We start from the raw sequence: 26503 nt of genomic DNA, 5'->3' as shown, positions 1-26503 counted from the left end.
CACTACTCTGTTCCTTTTCCTGTCATGGTCACCAGTGATTCACTACTGGTTAACCCAATGGATTTCTAAATTTTAATCGTATTTGATTTCTCAACAGCATATGCCACTGTGGATCAATCCTTCCTCAAATATCCTCTTTCATTATCATATCGCACTTTACTTTCCTCTTTATTTTCCTCTGTGATTTCCAAACTTCATTCTTTGCCCATATCTTAAATGTTAATTAGTCTTCTTTAAGATTCCTCTCTTCCCATTATTTCAATTAAGAAAATTATTGAGCATCTACCATATCCCAGGTGCTAAAAATACAGTCATGAATTTGACACAGTACCTGGCTTGTTCACTGCCATAATCTCAGTTACGAAAAGTACCTGATATTGGTATAAACTTAGTAATCATTTTTAAATGGTAAAGTAAAACTGCTAATGCATATTGAATGTTTTTAATTCATGTTTATAAGTTAACCTATTCCTTTTCATATTTGTAACATATAACTTAAAATTTGCCATTTGACTTTCCTTTTATTTATGAAAAATTAATAAACAGATTTATCTACCATTATTCACTTTCCTCTCCTTTAAAAAAAAGTAATCAGAGTATTTAGTGTTTCCTGTGATGATGTCTACACACCATTTTTAGGAAGTGAATATCTCATTCAAAAATACAAAAGTGAAACATGGAAATAAACTAAGATTATGTGAAACTGATTTATCTAATCTGTTAGCTCCAAGAATTTAATAAGGAAAGGTATCAACTTTTTATCAATGCTTAGTATCAAATAACCTAAAACAGTGAAAAAGATACAATTTACACAAATAAGGCAGTTTTTAAAAGAAGAGTTCTCCTCCTTTTATGGCATTTAAGTAAAACACAATGTGGGTTTGCTGTTTGTTTTTTTCTGGATAGGGCTGTCATAGTACAATATTTGAAATGTCCCTATAGCAATAAGTAGTGTGCAATAAAGGGCAGTTTGTAGTCTGAAAGTACTATTGCCCAGTCCATCCACAATTAATCTTATTTCACAAATTCACAGCAAAGTTTATACTCTGTTTCCCAGTTTATTAGCCATCAAAAAAAAAAAGAAATCCTTCCAAATTTCCTAGATATTGACACATTACTGAGTTAAAATGCAATCTTAATCCTCAGTTTTGGTAAATAAACCAGACTTAGAATTTCAGACTCATACAAAGAGGTCATAGTGAGTTGATACTGATAATATTTCTTATGTCAACAAAAAATCTAAGTAATAATAAGATGAGCTCGATGTTACTTTATTTCAACAATAACAACAAATGCACTCATCTCCTACCAAGGACACGACCTGTAATTGGGTACATGGTAGGGGGAGAAAGGAAACCTAACTTCTGATAAAAGGAAGATTGAAAGAATAATAAGTAGTAACAAACATAATACAATTTAAAATTGAATAAATGTTAAGTACAGGTATAATCAATGCACTTCAGCAGTATTACCTGAAAGACCTGTACTCATACTGCTAGTGACATATGAAATAACTTTAGGTAGGATTTATTTTAATGTATGATAGAGAAGATAAAGCTACTATTCAAACTCAGTATTTGGTGGATAGTATTGCTTAGGGATTAGCTACGTTAAAAATGAGTTCGTTTAAAAATGTAAGAAAATTAACTTGAGATATTAGCACTTATAGCAAAAAAATTGTGATGATTGCAACTGAAATTTGATAATGATTCAAAAAAGAACAATGAATTTTAAACAGGACAGAATATGATCACTTCAAATAGAGCTCTTGAATGAGTTCTTAGAGATGAGTACATTTTACGTAAGCAGGGAAGTGGCGATTGTAGACTGGGATCATTGGACTCAGAATACAGAATGCCTCCTTAGTTAGCTAATATAATAGGTATTTAGTTTTAGTTTTAACAAGGTTTTAGTTTTAACAAGGTTGACATCCTCAAGAAAATGCAAATTAGAAGCCCTACTTTTTAAAACAAATGCTCATTATGGGTTTATTATAGATGGTACTTATATACTTCAGCATTCATAAAAATAAAATCATAAACACAGCAGGGGAAATTTTGATTTTTAAGTTTCATGGTTGATGCTTTTCTATAATTACTACAGTTAAATATTGCTTTGATTGTAACTACCTGAATTTGCCAGTTCTTTCAAGTTTCCAGTGTTTCAAATGGAATCTTCTAGGGGTGCCTGGGTGGCTCAGTCGGTTAAGTGACTGGCTTTGGCTCAGGTCATGATCTCGCAGTTCATGGGTTTGAGCCCTGCATTGGGCTCTGTGCTGACAGTTAGCTCAGAGCCTGGAGCCTGTTTCAGATTCTGTGTCTCCCCCTTTCTCTGACCCTCCTCTGCTCATGCTGTCTCTCTCTCTCTCATAAATCAATAAAAAACATTATAAGAAAAAACCAAACGGAATCTTCAGTAATTTTTGCAATTCAAGCTCAAACACCAACTCTCTGGCAAAATATTCTTTCCCTCTCTAAAAAATCTCCATTTTATGAAGAACTAATAAAGTAAATCCATATTACTGGAATGTTCCCCTTGCAAAACAAATAGCAGCTTAGAGCAAATAACATGGAAGAAGCCCTGGGTTTGGAGTCAAAACACCTGAATGAAGATTCCTCTAGTTAATAGTTATGTGACATTAGACCATATACAAGAACCTGTTTTTACTCCTGTACCAATATTTCAGATAAACACCATGAAAGCTACAAAAGATTCTAAATGTGAAAGATTATCATTGCTAATGGACCCCGATGAAGATACTAATTAGAAGAGAGTTTAGTGTGTTAGTAAGATTTGATCATGACCCTTAGGCCAGATGCACATGTGTAACAAATGACCAGGTGATTTTCTAGGGGCTGGTTATACTTCTTTGACTTGGATTCCTTCTTATGTTTCTGAGAACAGACCCAATAGAATGGCTTATAAATGTCCCACTTATAAGTGAATTAAGTCTCTTCCCTAAAGGAATTTAGTTCTTTTCAACAGGAATAATCATTTTCTGTCCTCTACTGCTTTTTGGGGTTCCCTAAAGGTCACAACCCAGGTGGTCAGTGACCTCACTGCCTTGAGACATGTGACTCAGACATGTGTCCCCCAACATGGTCTGCTGAGCAGCTCCACTATAAGGCTTTGGTTGCCCTGGTTACTCCAAAAATTACTAGAAGCTCTTAATTGCTGCCATGTACTATTTTTCTGAGTCTTGGTGTTCTTCCAGATCCTTGGATTTGGACTGAATATAAAATTGTATATTTTTTTAGTACAGTTCTTCTCAACAAAATTTACCTCCCTTTTCCCAAGCTTCTATTTTTCTCACATGCTCCACTGGTCATTGCTATAGTAATTTTGGATTAGAACCTGTGTTTCACAGAGAAAAATGTTCATAGGTAGAAGACAAGGAACTTATGTGAGCTCCAATAGTTAGTACTTTAATGTTCTTGGGTAAATCTTTATAGTCTCAATTGAAAAATGGGCAAATCATATTTACCATGTGAACTTTACAGAGTTATGGGATGGGATATGGATCAAGTGTTACAGGGTATGCTAAAGCTCTTTAAAAACTATAAAGGGCTTGCGGTGCCTAGGTGACTCAGTCGGTTGAATGTCCGACTTCGGCTCAGGTCACGATCTCACGGTTTGTGGGTTTGAGCCCCGGGTAGGGCTCTGTGCTGACAGCTCAGACCCTGGAGCCTGCTTCAGATTCTGTGTCTCCTTCTCTCTCTGCCCCTCCCCTGCTCACGCTCTGTCTCACTCTGTCTCTCAAAAATAACTAAATAAATGTAAAAAATTTTTTAAAAACTATAAAGTGCTATATAAATGAAAGCTATTATCATTATTATTATTGTTAGGGTGACCTGTGCTTCACCCTTCCACTCTTCTACCTCATCTTCTGCTCTCCCAAACCTGTTTGAAATAAGGTGGGGCATCCTTGACTAAAGGACCACTCCCTATCTTCTCAGGGGCCCTAAGACTCTCTAGAACCACCCCTTGAGGCTCTGATTACATTGTGCAAATTTATCAAACACAGACAGAAAGAACTCCCAACAATTAAGATAGCTTATCAGGTATATACAAATGCCATTTATATTTAACTGAAGTAATATAGTCACCCACTGGCAGGTATTTTACCACTGAAATGTGAGGATGAGTAATGGGAAATCGGGGACAAGAGAACTGTCTATACACTTGGTTACCAAATAGACAGGAATCTCCCAAATGAGTGCGACTTCTATGCAGTGGCTGGACTGCCTCAGTCAGAACAGAGTGTTTACATTTTTCTTTTCTTTCACTCTCTCCTTTTCCTTTCCTTTCCTTTTTTTTTTTTAAATAATTTTTAAACCATCCCATTTTGTTCAGCAGGGTCAACCAGTCTTCTTCATTCAAGCCTGATAGTAAGAGCTAACAGCAAAGTGAGAATTTACTAGCTCTTCATTCTCATATCTCTGTACGGGTCATCTGCATTTTCCAGATTAATAAATTCAGGCTCTAATAAATGAGGCAAGGTCACGTGACTAGTGAGAACAAAGGCATTTTGTATGAAAACAACCCAGGCTCTTCCACCCCACACATGCAACCTCTCTTCAGAGAGCTGGTAAGGCTGCTGTGACCAAAGCAACCTCTTTAAAAAAAAAGTAATGTGAGAAATATTGCTTGTTTTCTGTTGAAGATGGTGTGATACATGCAGAATTAGCCAGAAGAGATGGGATACCATGTAAAAATGCATAAAACAGTGTAACATGGTATTGTCTTCAAATATCTTATTAAAAGTCTGACCCATAATAGTGCACAATACATGCACTAAGATGCAATCCAATAAACAGGCTACTATCAGCTTCTTTCTTCTTCATGAGACAGCAGCAACCCAGAGAACTTGCTTAATATGTGACAGATCACATACAGACCAGATTATAAAGCTGAGTGGGATATTGAAAAAAACCCTCTGTGCAATTAAGAGAAAATGGGAGAGTTTCCTCTTAATCATCTAGATAATTCTGTTAATTCTTGACTTCATCTTTACAAACTGATTCTGACAAATTGTAGGAATTTAAGACTAGAATCCAATCTTTTCACTCCTTATCCTATATGCCCTTCACTTAAATTTCGTTGTCTCTGCAGAAAACAGAACAATGTCAGTTCAATGAATAAACCAGAATTTATTGCCCACTTTGGGCCAAACACTGTGTTAAACATTGCTATTATGACAATAAGAAAGGTGGAGAACATAGACAGGCATAGAAATAAGAGATAAAAAAAGCACAATAGGGATGGCAGATGTGTTGGCGGATGCTCTCTTCTGATTATTTCTATTTTCTCAGTGAAATGATTTTAAGGCCACCAGCTGAGGGTAAGGATGAAGGAGGACGTAATGAAGGTTTGAAAAGAGATATGAGTTATTGTCTATTTCTCACACTGGGAGAAAGAAGGAATCACTAAATTAGTATTATGACAAGGAAGCCCTGAGGCCAACTTGAGATTAGTGCTCCTGCGTTTACAATGAGACTCATCGACAAAATCGAGTATTTTTCCCAGCCATATTTGTATAAATGCATAGCAGGTAGAAAATTATATTTAACCAGGGTTGGAGTTTTACTAGATGATTATGACAGAGAGAAGATTATAGGATGGAGGATGTATGCCAGGAATGAGTATGATTAGAGACCATGGGATCTATGCCAAGTAAGAGAGCAATGTTACCGTGAGCATGATGGGAGACAGTGAAAAGGTAGTAGGACCCATGTCTTTTAAGTGTCAGTAGGGGTGAAGCCAGGGTACTAAGGCAGTGAGCTGGAAAAAAGAGTGGCGGTAGTTGCAGAGTTGGTTGATTAAAATTTAGATTATGGTGAAATTGAAGTTATTGGTAATGACAAGATATAGAGCATAGCACGAGGCTGGGCAGGTGAGGTAGAAGAAGGACAAAGTGACACAAATAACCAGAACATGAAATAGGACATGGCCAATCCAACAAAATAGCCACAGTGCAATAGAGGAAACTTCAAGATGGCTGGTAACTGGAGTAGGATTGCAGTGAAAGGAACTGATCCTTAGAGGAGGGAGAAGGCATTGGAGTAGCCAGCACATAGAAAGGTTTCCAGAAATGGAAATGCCAGCAACTGCAAAAAGAGGAGGTTAGAAGTACAGAGGAAAAGAGGATATTTTAGGCAGAGGGGATGTTGTGAGCAAAACAGAAATGGGTCAATATAAGAAACAGAATAGCACATGTAAAGAGAAGTACTATCTACTAAGAACCCAGAATTAAGCTGGACACACCAAATGTAAGACTCTTCTCTTAAAAATCTAAATTATCATCATGTTCTTCCTATATTTAAAGTTGTCCAGTGGGTTCCTATAACACTTCGAATTATCAATACTTGGCATCGCCTTCAGGGGCCCCATGATTTGGTTCTTGTTTGTTCCTCTGGCTCAACCTCTTCTACTCTTTCTGGAATCCACCATGATCAAGCACTCTGGCCTGATTTCTTTCAGGAATTCAACAGGCTTACTCTTGTTCCAGCTCTAGGAACTTGCTACCACCTGGTTGCTCTTTACTCAATACTTGTAGAAGCTGTTTCTTCACAATTTACCTTTCAGCTGAAATGGCATCTCTTCGGGGGCAATTCCCTGCTACTCAGTTAAGCATCCAGTCACTCCCTATTCATTTATATGCTTTGTTTTCATGAGATGAAGCTTCTTTGGTTTGTTTATTTTCAGCCTCTTTCCACTAGCCTGTGAGCTCCATAAAAAGGAGATAACTTATCAGTCTTTGCCATAGTTTTTCCAGCAGCAGAATAAGTTTTTAGCACATAGTGGGATCTCTATTTCTCCTATGATTGAATGGATCAATGAATGAATGAATGAATACTAGCCCAAAGGACATATAGTACACATAATAAGAAATATCTGAGGGTTTTTGAATGAGAGTATCACATTATTAGAACTGTATAATTGGAAGATAATTCTGGCAGCAACATTGTAGAATGTATTTGAAGGGAAATTATCTGGGGGTGAAGAGATCTATTCATGGCTACTGTGATTGTCCAGGTGAAACACTTTGAATGCCTGAAGTTGGATGATGTTAAAGTCATACAAAAAAGAGGACAAATGAGAAACAAAATTCAGAGGTAGACTGACTACGTGAAGAAGTTGTACAGAGGGAGAGGTCCTATGATTTCAAGATTCATAGAGTGGGTAATCTAGAAAATTGTGAATAATCTTATTAACACATGTATTTGTTTTTTAAAAAATGTTATTTAAAAATTAAAGGGAAGTAAAGGAAGAGTATAATAAGAAATGAACAGACTTAGCTAAAAATAGAGTGACACAATAAGAACAAAGCAAAAGAAATGAGTTGAAGGAAGAAAAGAGAAAAACCACTCTGGAGAGGCAAAGAGAAAAAACAAAATGTTAGTGATGTGGAGAAACTATAACATTTTTACACTGTTGATAGGAATGTAAAATGCTATAAGCACTTTGGGGAAGTTTAGCAGTTCCTCTAAACGTTAAGTATGGAGTTATCATATGAGCCAGAAATTCCATGCTTAGCTATGCATGCTAAAGAGATGAAAATATATGTCCAGACAAAAATGTGAACATGAATGCTCAGAGCAGCATGATCCATAATAGCCAAAAAGTAGGGACAACCCAAATGTCCATCAGCTGACAAATGTACAAATAAAATATAAAAGAGAATATTATTTGGCAAAAGAAAACAAATGAAGTCATACCTCCCACTAGGGAAAACAGTAGGGAGGTGATACATACCATCACATTGATACTTTTTGAAAATATTATGCTAAGCAAAAGAAGACAAATACAAAAGACATTTGTTATATGATTCTGTTTATATGAAATGTCCAGGATAAATGAAATAATAGAGACAGAGGTAGATTAGTCATTAAGAAATGAAAAATGAAACAGTAGAGACAGAAAGTAGATTAGTCATAAAGTCCAGGAGTTAGGAAAAAATAGAGAGGGACTACTAATGGGTACAGAGTTTCTGTTTGGGGTAATACAAGGTTTGAAAATTGACTGTGGTGATAGTTAACACAACTTTGTGAAATAGTGAAAATCATTGAATTGTGCACTTTACATGAGTGATCTATAGGGTATGTGAATTATACCTCAATAAAGCTGCTAAAGAAATAAAGGGAGAAAGGAAGGCAGGAAGGAAGGAAGACATCAAAAGCCTCTGGCAGCTCAAAGTGTGTTTTCATTAAATGTAAAAACTCCTGATGGTTATTCACTGAAGCTGTCAAAGTTATCTACCTATCATTACCCTTCCATTTTGGCACTCCTGTGACTTCTCTAGCAGCAACAAATCTTTCTTTCAATAGTTCTTTCTGACTTATGAAAGCCTTTACCTCATTTTCTTTTCACATTTCAAATTGAATTTTGAAAAATAAATAGTTCCGAACGGTTAGATACAATGACAGTAGAACTTGTTTATTTGAAAATATTTGTAGCTAATACATCTGTGCATATTTCAATGTTCAAAACAATCCCTGATTTCTTGTGGAGGTCAAAATTTGTTGTTAAACAGCAGGTGGAAGAGAGATGATTAAGGATAAATGATGCTTGTTGAAAATATTAATAAGAGCAAGAAAATGTACCAACAAAACTGAAGCAGTATTGGGCAAAGTAGTGTAGTACTGCTCTGGCCAATCACCTTCTCTTCAATAACCCAGGCCAATGGCTTATGCAACGTTTTGGTCTTCGTCAGGTTTTAATTGCCTCAATACTCTAAAATTTATTTCAAGGGGGACACCTGAGTGGCTTAGCCAACTAAGCATTTTACTCTTGATTTCAGGTCAGGTCATGTTCTCACGGTTCGTGAGTTTGACTTCCACGTCAGGCTCTGCACTCTATCAGTGTGGAGTCTGCTTGGAAGTGTCTCTCCCTGCCTCTCAGCCCCTACCCCACTCAGGCATGGGCTTGCACATGCGTGTGCACGCACACACACACACACTCTCTCTCAAAATAAATAAATTTTTAAAAATTAAAATTTCCTTCAAGAAACAGTTTCTTATGGAACTTCAAATGTAAATTTGCATTCATGAACAGAACTTTGAAGAGTAGTACTCTCGGACCTTGATTATCCCCTTCTGAACTCGTATCAACTAAATACCAGTTATTTTAATTATGACATCAGTCAACTTTTCACTTATGATACATTATGTCTACCTTATTTGCATAATGTGGAGTTATAGAAACAAGACATACAGCTTGTGAGAACACAAAAGATAAAAGAAAGCTCAAATCTTTTCATTTACTCTTTTGCACAACTTGTAGTATTTCTACTCACATCACAGATTTAATGCAAGTCTCATCATATCTGGTGGTACAATTAAAATCATCATTATCACTGCTAAGCCACTGTTACCATGAATAATAATACCATCACTTCCTGATATTTACATAACAACAGCTTTCTTCCAGAACTGTTCTGTCTTCCCTAGGCAATGGGTTAAAACCCCAGCCAGATGATTCACCCATCTTGTCTTAAATTTTCTCATACCCATTATTGTAATTCTTCCCCTTAAGGATTCTCCAAAATGTGTTCATCTGATAATTCCTACTTCTGAAATTAGGGATTACTCTTGAAGGCTCTGGTAGCCTTGTGTTTCTCAAGCTTAGACTCTCTTATCTGCTGGAACTCTCCCTGAAGATCATCAGCGCTTTTCTAGGCTCCTAAAAGGCTTCCCAGTCCCTACATATTTTCTGGCCAGTGTTGTCACTCAAATTCCAAGGTCCTGGGCACTAATTCTCACCTCTTTCCTTCATGAGGGGCACGTCTACCATCCAGCACTTCTTTCTACCAGCTCACTCCATTTCATCTGTGTGCAAACTGCTTGATGTCCTTTTTCTGCTACTTTTGATAATAAAAATAATAAAATAATCAAAACTCCTAAGTCTTCACTATGTTTTAGTTACTATCCTAAGTTCTTTAGGTATATTGATTCACTTAGTCTTTGCAATCATCTCACAAGATGGGTATCATTACCTACATTGGTATAGGGAAGACTGCCGAAGGTCCCATAGTAGAGGAGCCATGGTAAGAAACCAGGTAGGCTGGCTGCAGAACCCACACTCTTAACCACAATGAACAACCTCTTTCAGAGACCATGAACTCTTCAAGTCATGTGGCCATGGCTGTGGCAGAAAGAAAACCCTTTATCCTTCACCTTTGAATCACTGAGGGACAATATTATGGTTATATAAAGCATTTAAAAACTCCAGAAAAAATAAAAGATGCCTGGAGAGCTATCTAAAGGGAAGGATCTGAATATGTACCTTGGTAAAAAAAAATTGTTACCTTGAAAGAAAATAGCTGACACTGATAAGAGCAAGGAGAGTCCATTCCCTTCTGTTGAGCTTTGGTTCAAGAAATACCTCCCCATGAGACAGTCTGGATAAGGAGCCACTCAGAATGTAACCAAAGGGAGGGGAGGGATCAAAAATGCTTTGACTTCTGGTGACTGACCTGCTAAATGAGTAACTTTGGTCACTGCTCATCTTTGCTTTGGCATAAACACTTCAAAGGTGATGTCACTTAAGTATTTTTGTTTATTTGAATGGCAAAGCTTTCTCTAAGCCTACATTTTCCTACACTACAGTGAATCTGTTTAGTCATCTGGCTGTGATAGTCTGACCAAAATTAAATTCTTTGAGTTGAAAGAATTATGGGGAAGGAGAAGCCAGGAAGGAAAGAGAAGGAAAGAATTGTCCTTTAGAGATTTTTAAGTGCAAAATTTATAATTGTTTCTTGATCCCATGTAAATGCTTAAGGTCGTTTCTTCTCCTGCCATATTTGAAGAAATTCATCTCTAGCAAGACTTTTTGCTGAGAATAGTTTTTAATGTGCCACAAACAGTTAAGGACTGCCTACTCTTTTATGACACAGGATTTTATTTAATAGACAAATATTTCCAAGTACCTATGAGGTACAAACTCCACCAATCTAGAACAGCTAGTGATATCAGCCATTGAAATTTCATCAATGTTTAAGTTTAGATTAGTACTGAAAAAAATCAGGGAGGAAAAATTATTTTACTTTTTTAAAAATCATTTAAGAATACATATTTTAGGGCATGTCTACATGATTAAGAAAATGTACTCAGGGCAGCTGAGTGGCTCAGTCGATTAAGTGTCCGACTTTGGCTCATGTCATAATCTCACAGTTTGTGGGTTTAAGCCCCGTGTTGGGCTCTGTGCTGATAGCTTGGAGCCTGGATCCTGATTTAGATTTTGTGTATCCCTCTCTCTGCCCCTCTCCCACTCCCACTCTCTCTGTCTCTCAAAAATGAATAAATGTTAAAAAAAATTTTAATGAAAAAATGAAGAAAATGTACTCAAGCAATTTTTCAATTGTGACCCATATGTAAGACTATAATTCACTCATAGTGATGTTTATAGTGTTAGAAGTAAAATAGTTCAATGAGAATTTTGTTGTGAAACTAAATTCCCTCTTTATGAATGGTTTTCCATATTTGACTCAAAGAAGAAGAGAGTGAGAAGATGGGTCCAGCATTTTCAACCTTTAAAAAACTATAATTAAAATAAATAAATTAGTTAAAAATCATTATTTTTCAAGCACTATTTCCTCCAAAGAGAAATCATGAGTCCTTGTCTGGTTTCTCTTAGATATTGCTCTAGGAGCAATTTGTGTACAGTGAGTTCCTTCTCTTTAAGACTATGAGTTCCTTGGGGCACCTGGGTGGCTCAGTCGGTTGAGCGTCCGACTTCGGCCCAGGTCATGATCTCACTGTTCGTGGGTTCGTGGGTTCGAGCCCCGCATCGGGCTCTGTGGTGACTGCCAGCTCAGAGCCTGGAGACTGTTTCAGAGTCTGTGTCTCCCTCTCTCTCTGACCCTCCCCTGCTCACGCTGTCTCTCTCTCTCTCTCAGAAATAAATAAAAAAAAATTTTAAAAATTAAAAAATAAAGACTATGAGTTCCTTGAGAGAAACCTATTGAAGGTTCTTCATTATATTCCCCTGTTTTGTACATGGCAATGCTCAATAAATATTTATTGAGTTAACTAATAAATACATGTATTAATTAGGTATATTCCTATTCTCATTCATAAATTCTACTTTCTCATGTATATCCTTGAGAAATCCTTGTCCTAGTCTCATATCTCCTTGTCTTTGTGTATGCTGTTCTCTCTACCTGTGGTAAATATCATTCTCATTACTTCCTCCTTCTCAGCCTCCAAGACCCTGTTCAAAGTTCTCTAAGGCAAAACCATTTGTATCCACCCATCTCTCATAATTTATTGGGCATAATTCTATCATGATATATATCACTTGTATTTTAATAGTTATTTAATGTGTTGCTAGGTTACACATTCTTGAAGATGAGACTATGTCTTATTCACTTATGAATCCCAAACAGAAAGTGGCACACGAAGAAATTTGGTAAATGTGAACTGAATGAGTTCATGATCGTCCATGCTCTTCTATTAATAAAGGTGGTGAATATTTTCATCAGCTCTTTCCTTGCCCCAGTGGCACCCCAGCTCTTCTAAAGATACTTCAGATGTTTGTAGATTTTAATACTCTTGCCTTGCTACCAATCAGAGTGGCAAGCCAGAGTAACTTTAGCCCCTTCCAGAAACACAACAAAACTCAGAACTACTGCTACCTTAGATATTTATCAGAGCTCAAGATGATGGTTTTGGGGTGAGGAAACTGCCTTTAGCCTCTTTGCCCAGATTCAAGAATACAGAAATATCCCTACTTTTTCCAGATTGTCAATGCCAAAAGGCACCCCAAGGTGATCTATTCAATAATTTAGTGGTGGTTTACTTTCCACTTTATCACAACCATCCACCAAACCAGGGAAGGTAATTCTTTCTTCTGCTTTTCCATGTGTAGTATTAAAAGAACAAGAACTGGTATCTTTAACTTTCAGAGCCATATTCTTGCCCAGTTCTCCTGTGAATTAGATGTTCCTGGACAAGCCATGCCAGTTTTATTCTAGACTGTCTCAATTCTGTAATTATTCAGATTTAGCCTTTAGATTCTGGGATAGGGACAGAACTTTGTCACATTCCCCTGCCTCCATGTTCTCCCTAATATCAATCATTTGCAAATCATTTTCACGCTTTTTGCCATATTTGCATACTACTGGTACTATTACTGTCTTAATATTTTTCTTTAAGTTGTTTACTCAAGTAAATATGGCCTATCTTTTCCAATATTATCTATTAAAATCACAGGTCTGAAATCTTATAACCCTATGCAATAGATATTCATCAAACCAATGGTTCTCACACCATGAAGTTCCTGGGTCCAAAGCCCTGAGTTATCATTATTTGTTGGTTCATTATATTGGTGATCTCTTTTTGATTTACCTATTATTTCTTCTTTATAGCTCTATTGTCTTTTCTTCGATCTGTCCTGTTTTAGATTTTCTTCATATGCATTACAGGTTACTTGTCTTGTAACTCAGGATGTTGGGATTTTCAAAAGCCAAAGTCCTAATTCCAGTCCCCCCAACATCCAACTTTAAGGTTTTATTATTATTATTATTGTTATTATTATTATTATTTGAGCATTGTTGACAATATCATATTAGTTTCAGGTACATGACTTATTAATGTGACAAGTTTATACATTATGCTATGTTCACCACAAGTATAGCCACCATCTGTCCCATTGCACTGCTATTACCATATCATTGATTGTACCCAACTCTGAGGTTTTAGTAGTCACTCTGAGCCTCTGTTACATTTATGCTAGAATGAGAAGAGTGACCCAGATGTCCTCATTCTTTGAAGCTTTTTGGATGTGAACCACATGAGCGAAATATATGTTTTTAGTTCATTTAACAAAGAAAAAAATATTTCAGAACATCTAGCATGATGAACCAGGAAGTATATGAAACAGTAGTCAACTGCAGTACAATTCTGACTTTCTAAAATCAAAATATAAAGTCAATGTCAATCAGTTATATTTTTAATTGACAGGATTTTAGTATTTTTTCTATTTTTTATAGAACAATATATTCAATATACTAAATGTAATGTGATCTAACCATGAATTCTAGAGAAAAAACATTCTATATCAAAACTATGAAAAACTAAGATTTTAGTACTTAAGTTCTATTTGACTTTAATATACAGCTCTCTCTCAAAAGGCCTTCAACACTGGGTAGAAGGACAAGTTCACTGAAGCCATGGATGACTGCCCTTATTGTCACAGCTGTTGTGCTGGTTCTAGCAATAATCATCGGTCTCCTTGTGTATTTTTTGGCACTTGGTAAGAATTTGCCCTCATTGTATTATTTTGAAAACTTAAAGATCTTCTTGACTTATTTCAAAACCTAATATTTTCTAATATTTTAGAGTGCATTTTTCATTGGAATGATAATTTGTATAAATCTATGCATACTTTGTATAATGTAGTATTGATTTACATAAAGTTATCTACATTTGGGAAATGATTATCCTTTATGTATAAAATTTATTTCTAGCATTTAAAATTTTAACTGGTTCACATATTATCTCTTGAACAATGCAATTAATAATATTTAATGTGCTGAGAGTAAAAAATTTATTTTAGTAGCAATTCTGACTTCAAGGTTAACTTACAAGAATATATTATGTTCTGCCACTATCTAATTAACAGCTTAAATTTATGAATTATTACTAACAGGTAATAATTTTATTATGAAACAATTGACAATCACATGACTCTGAGAATGTGTGATCTTAAAAATGGGTTAGAAATACTTGCAAATCATATGTACAATAAGGAGTTAATATCCAAAATATATAAAGAACTCAAATAACTCAATAACAGAAAGTCAAACAATCCAATTTAAAGGTGGGGCAGAAGACCTGAATAGACATTTCTCCAAAGAAGACATACACATAGCTAAAAGGCACATGAAAAGGTGTTCAACATTACTAATCATCAGGGAAATGCAAATCAAAACCATGATATCACCTCACACCTGTTAGCATAACTATTATGAAAAAGACAAAAAAACAGGGGCACCTGGGGCTTAGTCAGCTAAGCATCTGACTCTTGATTCTGGCTTAGGGCATGATCTCATGGTCATGAGATGAGCCCTGCATCAAGCTCCATGCTGAGCATTGAACTTGCTTAAGATTCTCTCTCCTCCTTCTGTCCCTCCCCTGCTGGCACTCTTTCTTAAAAAATAATAAAATAAAATAAAAAATAAAAAGACATAAAATAACAAGTATTGGCAAGGATGTGGAAAAAGGGAAATCATGTACACTGACAGTGAGAATGTAAATCAATACAGCCACTATGGAAAACAGTATGGAAGTTCCTCAAAAAATTAAGAATAGATTTTCCACATAAGTCAGCTAATCTACTTCTGGGAATTTATCTGAAGAAAACAAAAACATTAATTCAAAAAGATATATGTACCCCTAAGTTCACTGCTGAATTATTTACAGTAGCCAAAATCCAAAAAATAACTTAAGTGTCCATTCATGGATGAATAAATAAGATGTGATTATATAGATATATAGATATAGATACACACACACTATGGAATACTACTCAGCCATAAAAAAGGAGATCTTGCTATTTGAGACAATATGAATGGTAGAATTCCCCAGGGAAGCCATCTGGCCCAGGGCTCTTATTTGTTGGGAGATTTTTGATAACTGATTCAATTTCTCTACTAGTTATGGGTCTGTTCAGTTTTTCTATCTCTTCCCATTTGAATTTTGGTAGTGTGTGTGTGTTTAGGAATTTGGCCATTCCTTCTAGGTTGTCCCGTTTGTTGGCATATAATTTTTCATAGTATTCCTTGACAATTTCTGAGGGATTGGTTGTAATAAACACATTTTCATTCATGATTTTGTCTATTTGGATATTCTCTCTCTTTTCTTTTTGAGAAGCCTGGCTAGAGATTTATCCATTTTGTTTATTTGAGACAATATGAATGGAACTTGAAGACATTATACTAAGTGAAGTAAGTCAAAGAAAGAAAGGTGAATACTGTATGATTTCATTTTTATGTGCAATCTATAAAAAGCAAAACAAAACTCATAAATACAGAATACAGATTAGTGTTTACCAGAGAGGAATAAGGTAACAGAGGGGAAATTGGGGATGGGCTAAAAGGGTGAAGGGAGTCAATTTTATGGGGACAGATGGTAACAAGACATGTGGTGATCACTTTGGAGTTGACACAAATGTCAAATTATTATGTTGTAAATCTGAAACTAATATTATATGCCAATTTTACTTCAAAAACAAAAAAGAAAGAAAGAAAAGGTTAGAGAGAGGTTTTGGCCACAGCTATTGAATGTTTAATTCCCAGTAGTTCATCAATTATAGGACTTTTTCCCATCTGATCCCCTATACTTCTGATATTTATACAATTCAATAAATTAAAGAGAAAACATCCATTTTTGTTCTCCTTTCCAGATCAGAAATTTTACTATTACCAAACCTCCTTCCAGATCCCCAGTATTGAATATAATCCTGAATTTTCAGTTGAGCACTCAAAAATTAGTACAGACCTGAAACAAAAAATCAATAATGAGGTAAGTCTGGCATCATTTCTACCAACAATACTATTGTGAAGAAGGTTAAAATTAAAAAAGAGATGACTGAGAACACATCAAATTGTACCTATGTTAGGGTTGCCAGATAAAATACAGAATGCTCAATTTTAATTTCAGATCCTCCTGAAAATATATTTTATTCAATATTTTAGACATACCTAAATTAAAACTTATTCATTGTTTACTGAAATTTAAATGTAACCACATTTTTGTGTGCTAATCCTGGCAACTCTAACCAACATTATCACAGGAAAATTGGAAAAATACAATGGACAAAGAATATTGTGCCAAAAACTAAATAATAGAAGCCCAACAGAAAAATTAAATAGCTCAAATATAAAAAATAAAGTTATCTGGAAACATAACTAAATCATTCAGACACAAACATTACGATGTACCAATTTTTAAGCACCTAATATGTGTATGACCCTCATACATTTCCCACTAGGCAATGTTTATACTAAACATTTATTCCTGAAAATACACCACAGAAACACACAGACTAGTTCTTCCACTGAAGACTTCAGTTGTGTACAAGCTTCTCTTGTGCCTAGCATTGACCAAAGTTGACAGATCATTCTGGCCAGGTTCAGAAACACTTATTTCTCCATTTCCCAACCAAAAGTAGAAACTGATGAAACGAGTTGAAGGATACAACTGAGTGGGATTTACATGTCTTTCCAAAAACACATCCTAAGGAAATTTTGATTGAGGAAAAATCACCAGGGAAGGTGTATTTTGTTATAGGAAGCAATATATTAAATTATAGACAGTCTAAGCATTGAAGTCAGGACATCTATATTCATATCCAAATTTTATTTTTTGACAGTTTATCAGCTTTGTAAAAGCTCCTTGATCCCTCATAGTTTTAACTACAAAACAGGCGTAATTTCACCTTTCTCCCTGAGTTATTCTTAAGACTAAGCTATGTTGTAAATAAAAAGTATAAAAAGTTATGTCTGAATAAATGTTAGCATTCGTTTCCTGTGCTCTCACAGAACTTTTTATACACCTTTGCTTAAGCGCTTACCACCTCATTACATCATTATTATTTTGTATGTCTATGTCCCTCTGAATTTGTGAGAAGCTAAGTCTATTATTCTTAATATTTCTGGTGCCTGTAACAGTGTCTGCCACATGTTAGGACCATAAAAATACACAAAATATTCTTCTTCTTCCGAATTTTTCAACTATTAAAAAAATGTGAGGACTATTCTTAGATGGCTATCTAGATTTTTCCTAGAGGCTGTAATTTGCTGATCCCTGATTTAGATTATGAGTTATAGTTCTAGGGAATATTTTCCTAAAAGAAATGATTAAAACCAGTGCCTAAAATGAATTTTAGAACTTGTTGTGGAGTTCAATAATCTAAATTGTTTATATGCTCAGTTATCATGGGTAATACATGGTTCACAAAGCAGTGATTTCAAAAGAAACAACAAAAAATAATGAAATTGGAAAGAGAATGGAAGGAGGCAAGCAGAAATCTCAAGTATACATAAATACATATATAGGATACATAGTATAGGATACATAAATATCACATATAAAAATATATTAATGTATGTAGAAAATCTGGAAGTACATAACCGAAAATATAAATAGTAGGTTCTCTATATGGTGATTTGGAAATGATTTTAATGCTTTTATTATACTTTGCTATATTGTTTGCTTTTTATAACTTTTTGCAAAAACATGTATTTGTTTTGTCAAATAAATGTATGTATGCTTTAAAACTGTTTCCTTAAAAATCAAATTTCCCTTTATAATCAGTTAGAAGGAAAGCACATGGTCATTCATTTTTTGTTAACTATTGATTTCTCAATAAACATGCTCACTAACCTATCCAATATGATATGGCATGGCACTTGACCAGAAAATAATTGATCAATCCGATTAGCTGCATGGAAAGTATTTGTCCAACACTTACCCAGTTTCAATTTTTGAAGCTCTTTACTTTTGATTTGTGAAACTAATTATTGAGACTTGGGTTCACTTAAGGTTTGGCATATGGTCAGTCTTTTTTTTCAGGAAGCCAACTTGATGAGTCAATGATAATAAACAGGCTTGTAAAGCCATAGATTCTTTAATAAGCTGTGGTTTTAGTAAGAAATAATTTCTTCTAGGAATTTATATTACAGAAAAATTATCCCATACAGAAAGTCTAAAATGACATACTAATGGCATATATAGTCTTGTCTTTTCTAAGTAATCATTTCATGATTACTTAAATATATGTTTTTCATGCGTTTTTTTTTCTTGATAAATATATACATCCTGCACATCTCCTCCATTTACCACAGGATCAAAACATGGTCTAAAAATTTCAATAAAACCTACAAAACTGATTCTTTAATCAATGATGATAGCTAAGCTTGAATGATAATGATCATACAGGTCAAATTTTCAAAGAAATTCAGTCTCAGCACCTCCATCCCCATGTATATTTTATATTGGCTACTGAAATATCTAGCTTAATTCAACTCTTTATATCAGCCATCCTTGATCATGTGACAAATTGTTCAAATATCAGCATCCAATTTTAAGAATGAACTTTATGACAACAGGATTGTGCCCACATAAGCTTTCTGAGGATAGTTGCAAACTTAGATGTAAATGCAATTACTGCAGACTTCATACAGGTGTTTTTGTGATAGATTGAAATGTGTGAATTCATATTTTGAAAAGTTCTTTATTGTTTTTTTCTTTTTTTCAGATAGATCAGATATTTCGAAGATCCAGTTTAAATCATTATTACATCAAGTCTCATGTTTTCAACCTTAGGTAATCACAACTAATTATTTTTTATGATGAAAGGACACTTTGTATTATTTAGTTATTTTTCAATTGTTTCATTTGTGGACAGGATCTAAAAATCTTAGATTTAACAAAAGCAAATATATTTTAATATTATTACATTTAATAATTATTCCTTCTGCCCAGAGGACCTACAGGGAGAGAATTTCTTAGTTTGGGTGGTGATACAATATATTCTACCAGTTGTCTTCTTAAAACTTTTGCATTTCAGTTAAAGATTCTTACAATCCTTAAATACTCTTCTCAGTTTTGCTTGCTTTATTTTTCAACAATAAATAGATATTGTGAATTTTTAAAAATCAAGGAAACATACACAAAGTTGATGGATTTAACAAGTGTCTTTTGATGTATTTTTCCAGAAAAAAAAGTTATAGAACTCTCACATACTCAGCTTTCTCTGAATATAATCATGTTGCACAAGGAGGGAATAATTCAGGTATTAACATCTATATGATACAGGAAAGAGGAAAAATCCACAACAATAAAATACATAAAATATTTATGTTGTATTTTCTTGAAGACATAACTAATATTTAAATACTAAGGTATAAAATAATTATAACTATGGCTATAACCTCACTCGTTTATTGTGATGTTTTTCTTTTTCAGGTCAAGTAATGACGGTTTGAATACAGATGTATTGCTTAAATTTCAGTTTGCTTCTAGCAATGCAGACACATTAAAAAGGCAAGCTGACAACATTTTGCATCAGAAGCTGAAATTAAATGAAAGTTTCTTGAAGATAGATACTTCATTACCTCATCTTAGAGGCAAGATATACCATTTTCCTTCCCTTGTTAGAGTTTTATCATTTTAGCCAAATTCTCAGCTACAGAGAAAGCTTTATTTCACCATAAAATGAAGCCGCTTTTCATTTTTAAATCTCTCCTTTATTTGATAATAAACAAGTCCCCACACAACGGCATCAAATATTATCTTCCTTTGATTAGTATAGAAATAATTATGAAACATAAATTATAACCCAAATATAATTTTTTAAAGATCTTGGTGGAATTGTTTGAATTAACTAAACATGTATGAGATAAAGACCTACACTCTGCTACTGATACAGTGATCTATAGTGCCTGGCTCTTCCTGTTGCAATATTTTCTCCAATCTGAATCCAGAATGTAAGAGTGGTATGAACACAGAAATCATGATATGTGGAGCACAAACATGATTTGGGCTCCTGTGAAAGCACACCTGGCTCTTTATCTGACACTGCAATAAGCCCTCCTACAGCATGTAGGATAGGACTGGCCTAGGTACAGAAAGAACAGAAGAAAAATGTCAGACCCAGGTGATACCTGTCTCTGTCATAAAGGCACCATGTCGTTAGCAACACAGGCATAAGGAACTAGGTGATAAATGTTTGGGGTATGAGACTAAACAAAGCTCATTATAATTCCAAGGCCATTGTTAGCCTCATATATATTAACTTTGAAGTTGTCATATTTACAAGAACATATGTAAGCTAAGAAACAAGAGTCTAAGACTGACAGATAATTATAAGTTACAAATAAGTTTTCCCTTGGTATTTTTCGTTCCCAAACTGTTCCAGAGCAGTAGAGCAGATACATTATAATAATATACTAACACAAGAGAAAACTACATTTGACTTGGCAAAGGTCAGAAAGAAAAAAATAGCTTGAAAACTTGGAGTCTCTGTGAATAATGTCCAACATTCAGTTCTGTTTATCATGCACATAGAACAGAGTAGATTGAATCCCATGTACTGGGCTTTAGATAATAGAGGTAAGACTTCCTAAAGAAAACATTTTGTTGAAGCATATAAGTATATGTGAGATTTTGACTTTTTAAAAAAGGTAGCTTAATCTTGAGCTCCCATGAAGCCAAATGTTAGAATTTTAACCTCCATCATTTCTGGATCTGCCCACCCCAACCCCATTTTGTGGGGTTAAGGCACTTAAGTCCTTCACAGTGTTGCTGGATCAAGATGGAGGATTGGTCTATTCCGGGATCTGCTGGTGAACCATCCATCACCAGCTCTTCAGTTGCCTATAAAAGCAAGTTACTCTTAAAACAATCCTCATTCCCATGGAAAACTCATCTCAGAGTCATCATTCGTCCTGAGACTTCTGTGCTTACCAAGGGTACTTGGAAATTACTTTAAGTTGTATGTATTTTATTTCATCTCTGTTTTCAAAAGACTGCCAATTCTTTGAATATAGGAAATGTGTCTTCTGTAATTACAATCACATCCCCAAGATTAGCACAGAACTCAGCATAGGGCAGGAACCTGGAATTTGTAAAATGCTCTGTCTTTAACTCAGTGAACTAACTCAACCTCTTGAAAGTGGGCACAAAACAAAAGCAGTGTTAGAATCAACAAACACCACAGAACACTGAGGAAACTGGAATCATTTCTCTTTCCATAAAGAGTTTTAGAACTGCACAAAAATACACAACAATTTTAAAGACAAATGCTGAGGGGCGCCTGGGTGGCTTAGTCGGTTAAGGGTCTGACTTTCGCTTAGGTCATGATCTCGCGGTTCGTGGGTTTGAGCCCCGCGTCGGGCTCTGTGCTGACTGCCAGCTCAGAGCCTGGGGCCTGTTTCAGTCTGTGACTCCCTCTCTCTCTGACCCTCTCCTGCTCACGCTGTCTCTCTCTCTCTCCTAGAAATAAATAAAACATTTAAAAAAAATAATAAAGACAAATGCTGAGTTTCATAGGGTAAGAGAAATCATTTCAGTATATACAATAAAAAGAAAAATGCATGGAAGGCATTCTAGGAGAGACTGCAGGTAGTGGTGGAAAGAACCTTAGACTAGAAGTCAGGAAACCCATGTTCCAGCAATAACCATGGTAGTGCAGCCTTAGATAAGTTGCTGAAATGGTCTCACTTCCTGTTTTGCAAAATGAAAACAGTAGCAACTGTGAAATTTATCCTTTGGTAAAACTTTAAAATGCTTTGAAAAGTACAAATATAAACATATTAACGTAATGTATTATTTTAATGGACTTTCTCAGATATCTTTAGCAACAGTGACCCTAGGAAGTTGGTTACTTGATTAACTTATCTCTTGAAAAAGATATCTGGAAAGCTAAAACACACATATGGCCCCAAAACACAAATATCAGAAGGTTAGTTGGCTAATGTCTTAAGTCCAACACAGAAGAAACAATGCAGAAGTGTGTTAGGTTTAACCTTATAAAAGTAATTTATACAGGATCACAATAAAGCTCAAGGGGAAGCTTTGAGATTAGCTTTCAGAGTTAATTAAGTACAAGTTTGATAGTTATCTATGTATATATTATTTTTAAAAATTGCAGAATTTAAAATGCTCATGCATAATTTGGTGAATTTTTTTCTAAGATTTATATCCTTGTGAAAATCTCTTCTCATTTTATACAAGTCAGATTACTCTCCAGTGATTCCAAGTGACTAGGTTTTGGGGAAAAAAAGGAAAGAATAAAGGAAGGAAGGAAGGAAGGAAGGAAGGAAGGAAGGAAAGAAGGAAGGGAAGGGAAGGGAAGGGAAAGAGAAAGGAGGAGGGAATGGAAGGAAGGAATGAAGGGAGGGAGGGAGGAAGGAAGGAAAGAAGCAAGGAAGTAAGCAAAAGAGAGAGGGAGAAAGGGAGAAGGAAAACAATCGGAAGAGCAAATCAGCTAATATTGCCAGTGTCTCAAGAAAGTGTACTTTACGTCATTGATTTTACTCTATTAAGCCTTTCATGAAAATATTAATTCTTTTATGATCCCCAATTATGTCTCTATTTCTGTTTCTTTTCATCATGTAAATATATACAATATAAAGAAAAATGCATGAAATTTACTTGTAGGGAGGAAAAATAATTTTCCCTCTACCCTTCTGAGTTCTTGATTGTAATAAAAGACCCCTGTAATAAGATATGATTATCAAGAAAAAAAGAAACAGAAGTTTATTAACATGATGTATACATGGAAGATAAGTAGGAGAAAATGAGTAACTCAAAGAGGTGGCTTAGAATATGGCTTTTATAGCATCTTCATCAAAGAACAAACTTGTGCAGAAATGAGAGGACAAAGGAGAGCAATTTTAGGCTTTCAAAGACAGAGATAAGGGCTAGTCAGTAAAGTGTTATAAGGATTCTTCTGGTGCCATCTCTAAGGTGATAGGGTCTAAAATTGTCGCTAGGGATTAACCTTTCTCCTTGGTAGAGAGAAGAGGAGGGACACTTGTGAACTTATGTCCTGCCTTTAGGCAAATAGAGGAAGGGCAAGAGGAATTTCTTGTACCTGTTTTTTCTCACTCGCCTTTGATTCAAAATAACTTCATATGCCAACATGACATATTTTGGACTAGTGTAATCTGAAACCTTTTACACTCTAGGAGAGAATGTGAATGATAGTCTCTTTTTTAAAAATAATTTAGGTCAATTATGGGGGTTTTTTTTGCTTCACAATATTTTTAAAATATGTAAACTTTGACTATAACTCTTTGTGAATTATCCGAGATCAAAGCCAAATAGCATGTGATATCACTTTTATTCATTAATACTAATGTAATTTAAAAAGTTTTAAACATTTTAAAATCATTTTGCTGGTCTTAAAGTTTTCAGCCAGTAGTGCTTTTACCTTCTAAATTTACTATTTAATATATTTCACAACAGTTTTATTTAGAATAAGTTAACCAGAAAGATTTATCAGTAATATATCATTTAACCCATTTTGTGTCTTGTTTCTAATCAAAAACTATATTATCTTTTTTAACCAGATCCAATATCTCATCCACTATTGAAAAAAAATTTATTTTAGGTAGGAAAGTGAATATTTAGTCAGAATAAGAAACATATCACAACAATTCACAAAATTTAAAAAGCTACATATAGAATCCAGAAAAAAGAACATTATTTTTATTAACTAGTTTCTTGAAATGCCTCTGTAATACCTTACTATTTTCCCTTTATATTGTTTTGACTGCATACTCTCTGATTGCTTCTTCAGATGACAACGTTTTATAATGTTCTATAAAAACAATAGAAAAATAATTCAGGTTTTCTATTAGGATACTTGACTTTTAAAAATATTTTGAGATAAGTATATAGTAATAGGAGGTTGCAAAGAAATTTATAGAAAAATCTCATGCACTTGCACCCTTCCTTCAGTTTTTGGTAATGTTAACATCTTATCCAACTATAGCGCAACATCAAAGCCAAGAAATTGGCATAGATATAATCCATAGAGCTTATTCAGATTTCATAGTTATATATGAGCTCGTGTGTGTGTGTGTGTGTGTAGGTGTAGCTCTATGCCAGTTTATCACATATGTAGCTTTGCATGACTACTACTACCATCAATATATTCAACTGTACTTTATCAAATTGTCCTTGTTTTACCTCTTTATAACTATACCCATCTCTTCTACCCATCCCTAGCCTCTGGCAACCACTAATCTATTCTCCATCTCTGTAATTATATTATTTCATGAATGTCACATAAATCATACACTTTATATCCTTTTGAACTTGACCTTTTGCACTCAGCATAATTTCCTTAAGGTTCATCCATGTTGATGTATGTATCAATTGTTTGTTTCTTCATTGCTGAGTAGTATTCCGTAATATTCTACAGTTTGTTTAACCACTCATCCATTGAGTTTCAAGATTTTGGCTATTACAATGAAGCTGCTATGAACATGGGTATATATGTTCCTATAAGAAAATAAGTCTCCATTTTTCTGGGATATATCCAAGAGTATGATGGTTGGGCTCATAAAAACATTTTGGGTTTTGAAGGAACTACCAAACTACTTTCCAGAGTGGCTGTACATTTTGCATTCCCATTGGCAATGTATAGGTGACCCAGTTTGTCTGAATTTTTGCCAGCATTTGGTGTTATCACTTTTTTTCATGTTGGCCTCCCTTGAGGGTGTATAGTGATATCTTATTATGGCTTTAATTTATATTCTCCTATAGCCAATAATAGCAATAAATCCTTTTAAGTGCTTGTCATCTGTACACCCATTTTGGCAAAATACCTGTGCAAACTTTTTCTAATTGAGCTGATTTTTATTTTTTAACTATCAAATTTTGAGGGGTCTTAATATATTCTAGATGTAAGGGCTTTGTCAGATATGTAATTTGTAAATAATTCTGACTAGTCTGACATTTGCCTTTTCATCTCATAGGAAATGTTTTACATTTGAGGAGATTCAGCCAACCAAACTTACATTTTATGGATAATGTTATTTGTAAGAAATCTAACTCTTCTCCTCGTCCTGGGTCCCTGACAATTATCTCCTATGTTTTTTTTTTCTTAAATTTTTTAATTTTATACTTACAATCTTTAACATTTTATACTTCTATAAATTTGATGGCTTTATATTACATTATATCTTACATTAAAGTCTATGATCCATTTTGAGCTCATTTTTGTATAAGCTGTGAGGTTTTTTGTTCCTTACTGGAAAGGCTGTCCACCTTCTACTGAATTACTTTTGCTCCTTTATCAAAAATAAATTGGGCATTTTTGTGGGGATCTATTTTTTGGTTCCCCATTCTATTCCATTGATTTATGTGTCTATCTTTCCAACAGGATCATACTCTCTCGATTACTGCAGCTTTGTAGCAAGCTTAATGTTGGGAAGGATGATTCTTCTGCTTTATTCTCCTTTATCAAAATTATTTTAAATATTCTAGTTCCTCTCTAAATAAATTTTAGAATAATCTTATCTATATCTACAAAAAAAAAAAAACCCTAACAGATTTTGACAGAAATTTTGCTAGATCTATAGATCAGTTATGGGAGAATTGACCTCTTTTACTATGTTGAGTATCAGCATTTTCCAACTTTCAGTATACAAATCCTGTACATTTTTGTTACATTTACAACTGAATATTTCATTTTCTTTGGAGAAACTGTAAGCATGTTTTTCTATTTTGATTTCTACTTGTTTATTGTCAATATATAAAAATAGAATTGATTTTTGTGTATTTATACAGTATCTTGTAACATTACTAAATTCACTTGTTAATTCTAGGCTGTTGTGGGTTTTTTGGTGGATTCCTTGGAATTGCCTATGTACACAGTTATGTAATCTCCAAATAGAGACAGAGTTATTTCTTTCTATCCAATCTGTATGCCTTTTATGTGTTTTTCTTATCTTATTCAATGGCTAGACTTTCCAGTACTATGCTAC

General features: G+C 34.5%; 1 protein-coding gene across 1 annotated transcript in view; it reads left to right on the top strand.

Moving 5' to 3' along the window:
- Positions 1-9980: 9980 nt before the first annotated feature.
- The window catches only part of LOC144220443 (transmembrane protease serine 11G-like), a 31771-nt gene continuing 15248 nt past the window's right edge, over positions 9981-26503 (top strand). Inside the window, exons 1-6 of the mRNA XM_077750665.1 lie at positions 9981-10045; positions 12331-12408; positions 14132-14253; positions 16405-16523; positions 19261-19328; positions 19971-20131. Coding sequence (XP_077606791.1) covers positions 9981-10045; positions 12331-12408; positions 14132-14253; positions 16405-16523; positions 19261-19328; positions 19971-20131 — 613 coding nt within the window. The remainder of the gene's footprint in view (positions 10046-12330; positions 12409-14131; positions 14254-16404; positions 16524-19260; positions 19329-19970; positions 20132-26503) is intronic.

This window comes from Crocuta crocuta, unplaced genomic scaffold, assembly GCF_008692635.1.
Source record: "Crocuta crocuta isolate KB4526 unplaced genomic scaffold, BGI_CrCroc_1.0 scaffold1, whole genome shotgun sequence".
NCBI classification, from domain to species: Eukaryota; Metazoa; Chordata; class Mammalia; order Carnivora; family Hyaenidae; genus Crocuta; species Crocuta crocuta.
Note: the sequence above shows the minus strand (reverse complement) of the source record. Positions and strands in the feature narration are given on the sequence as shown.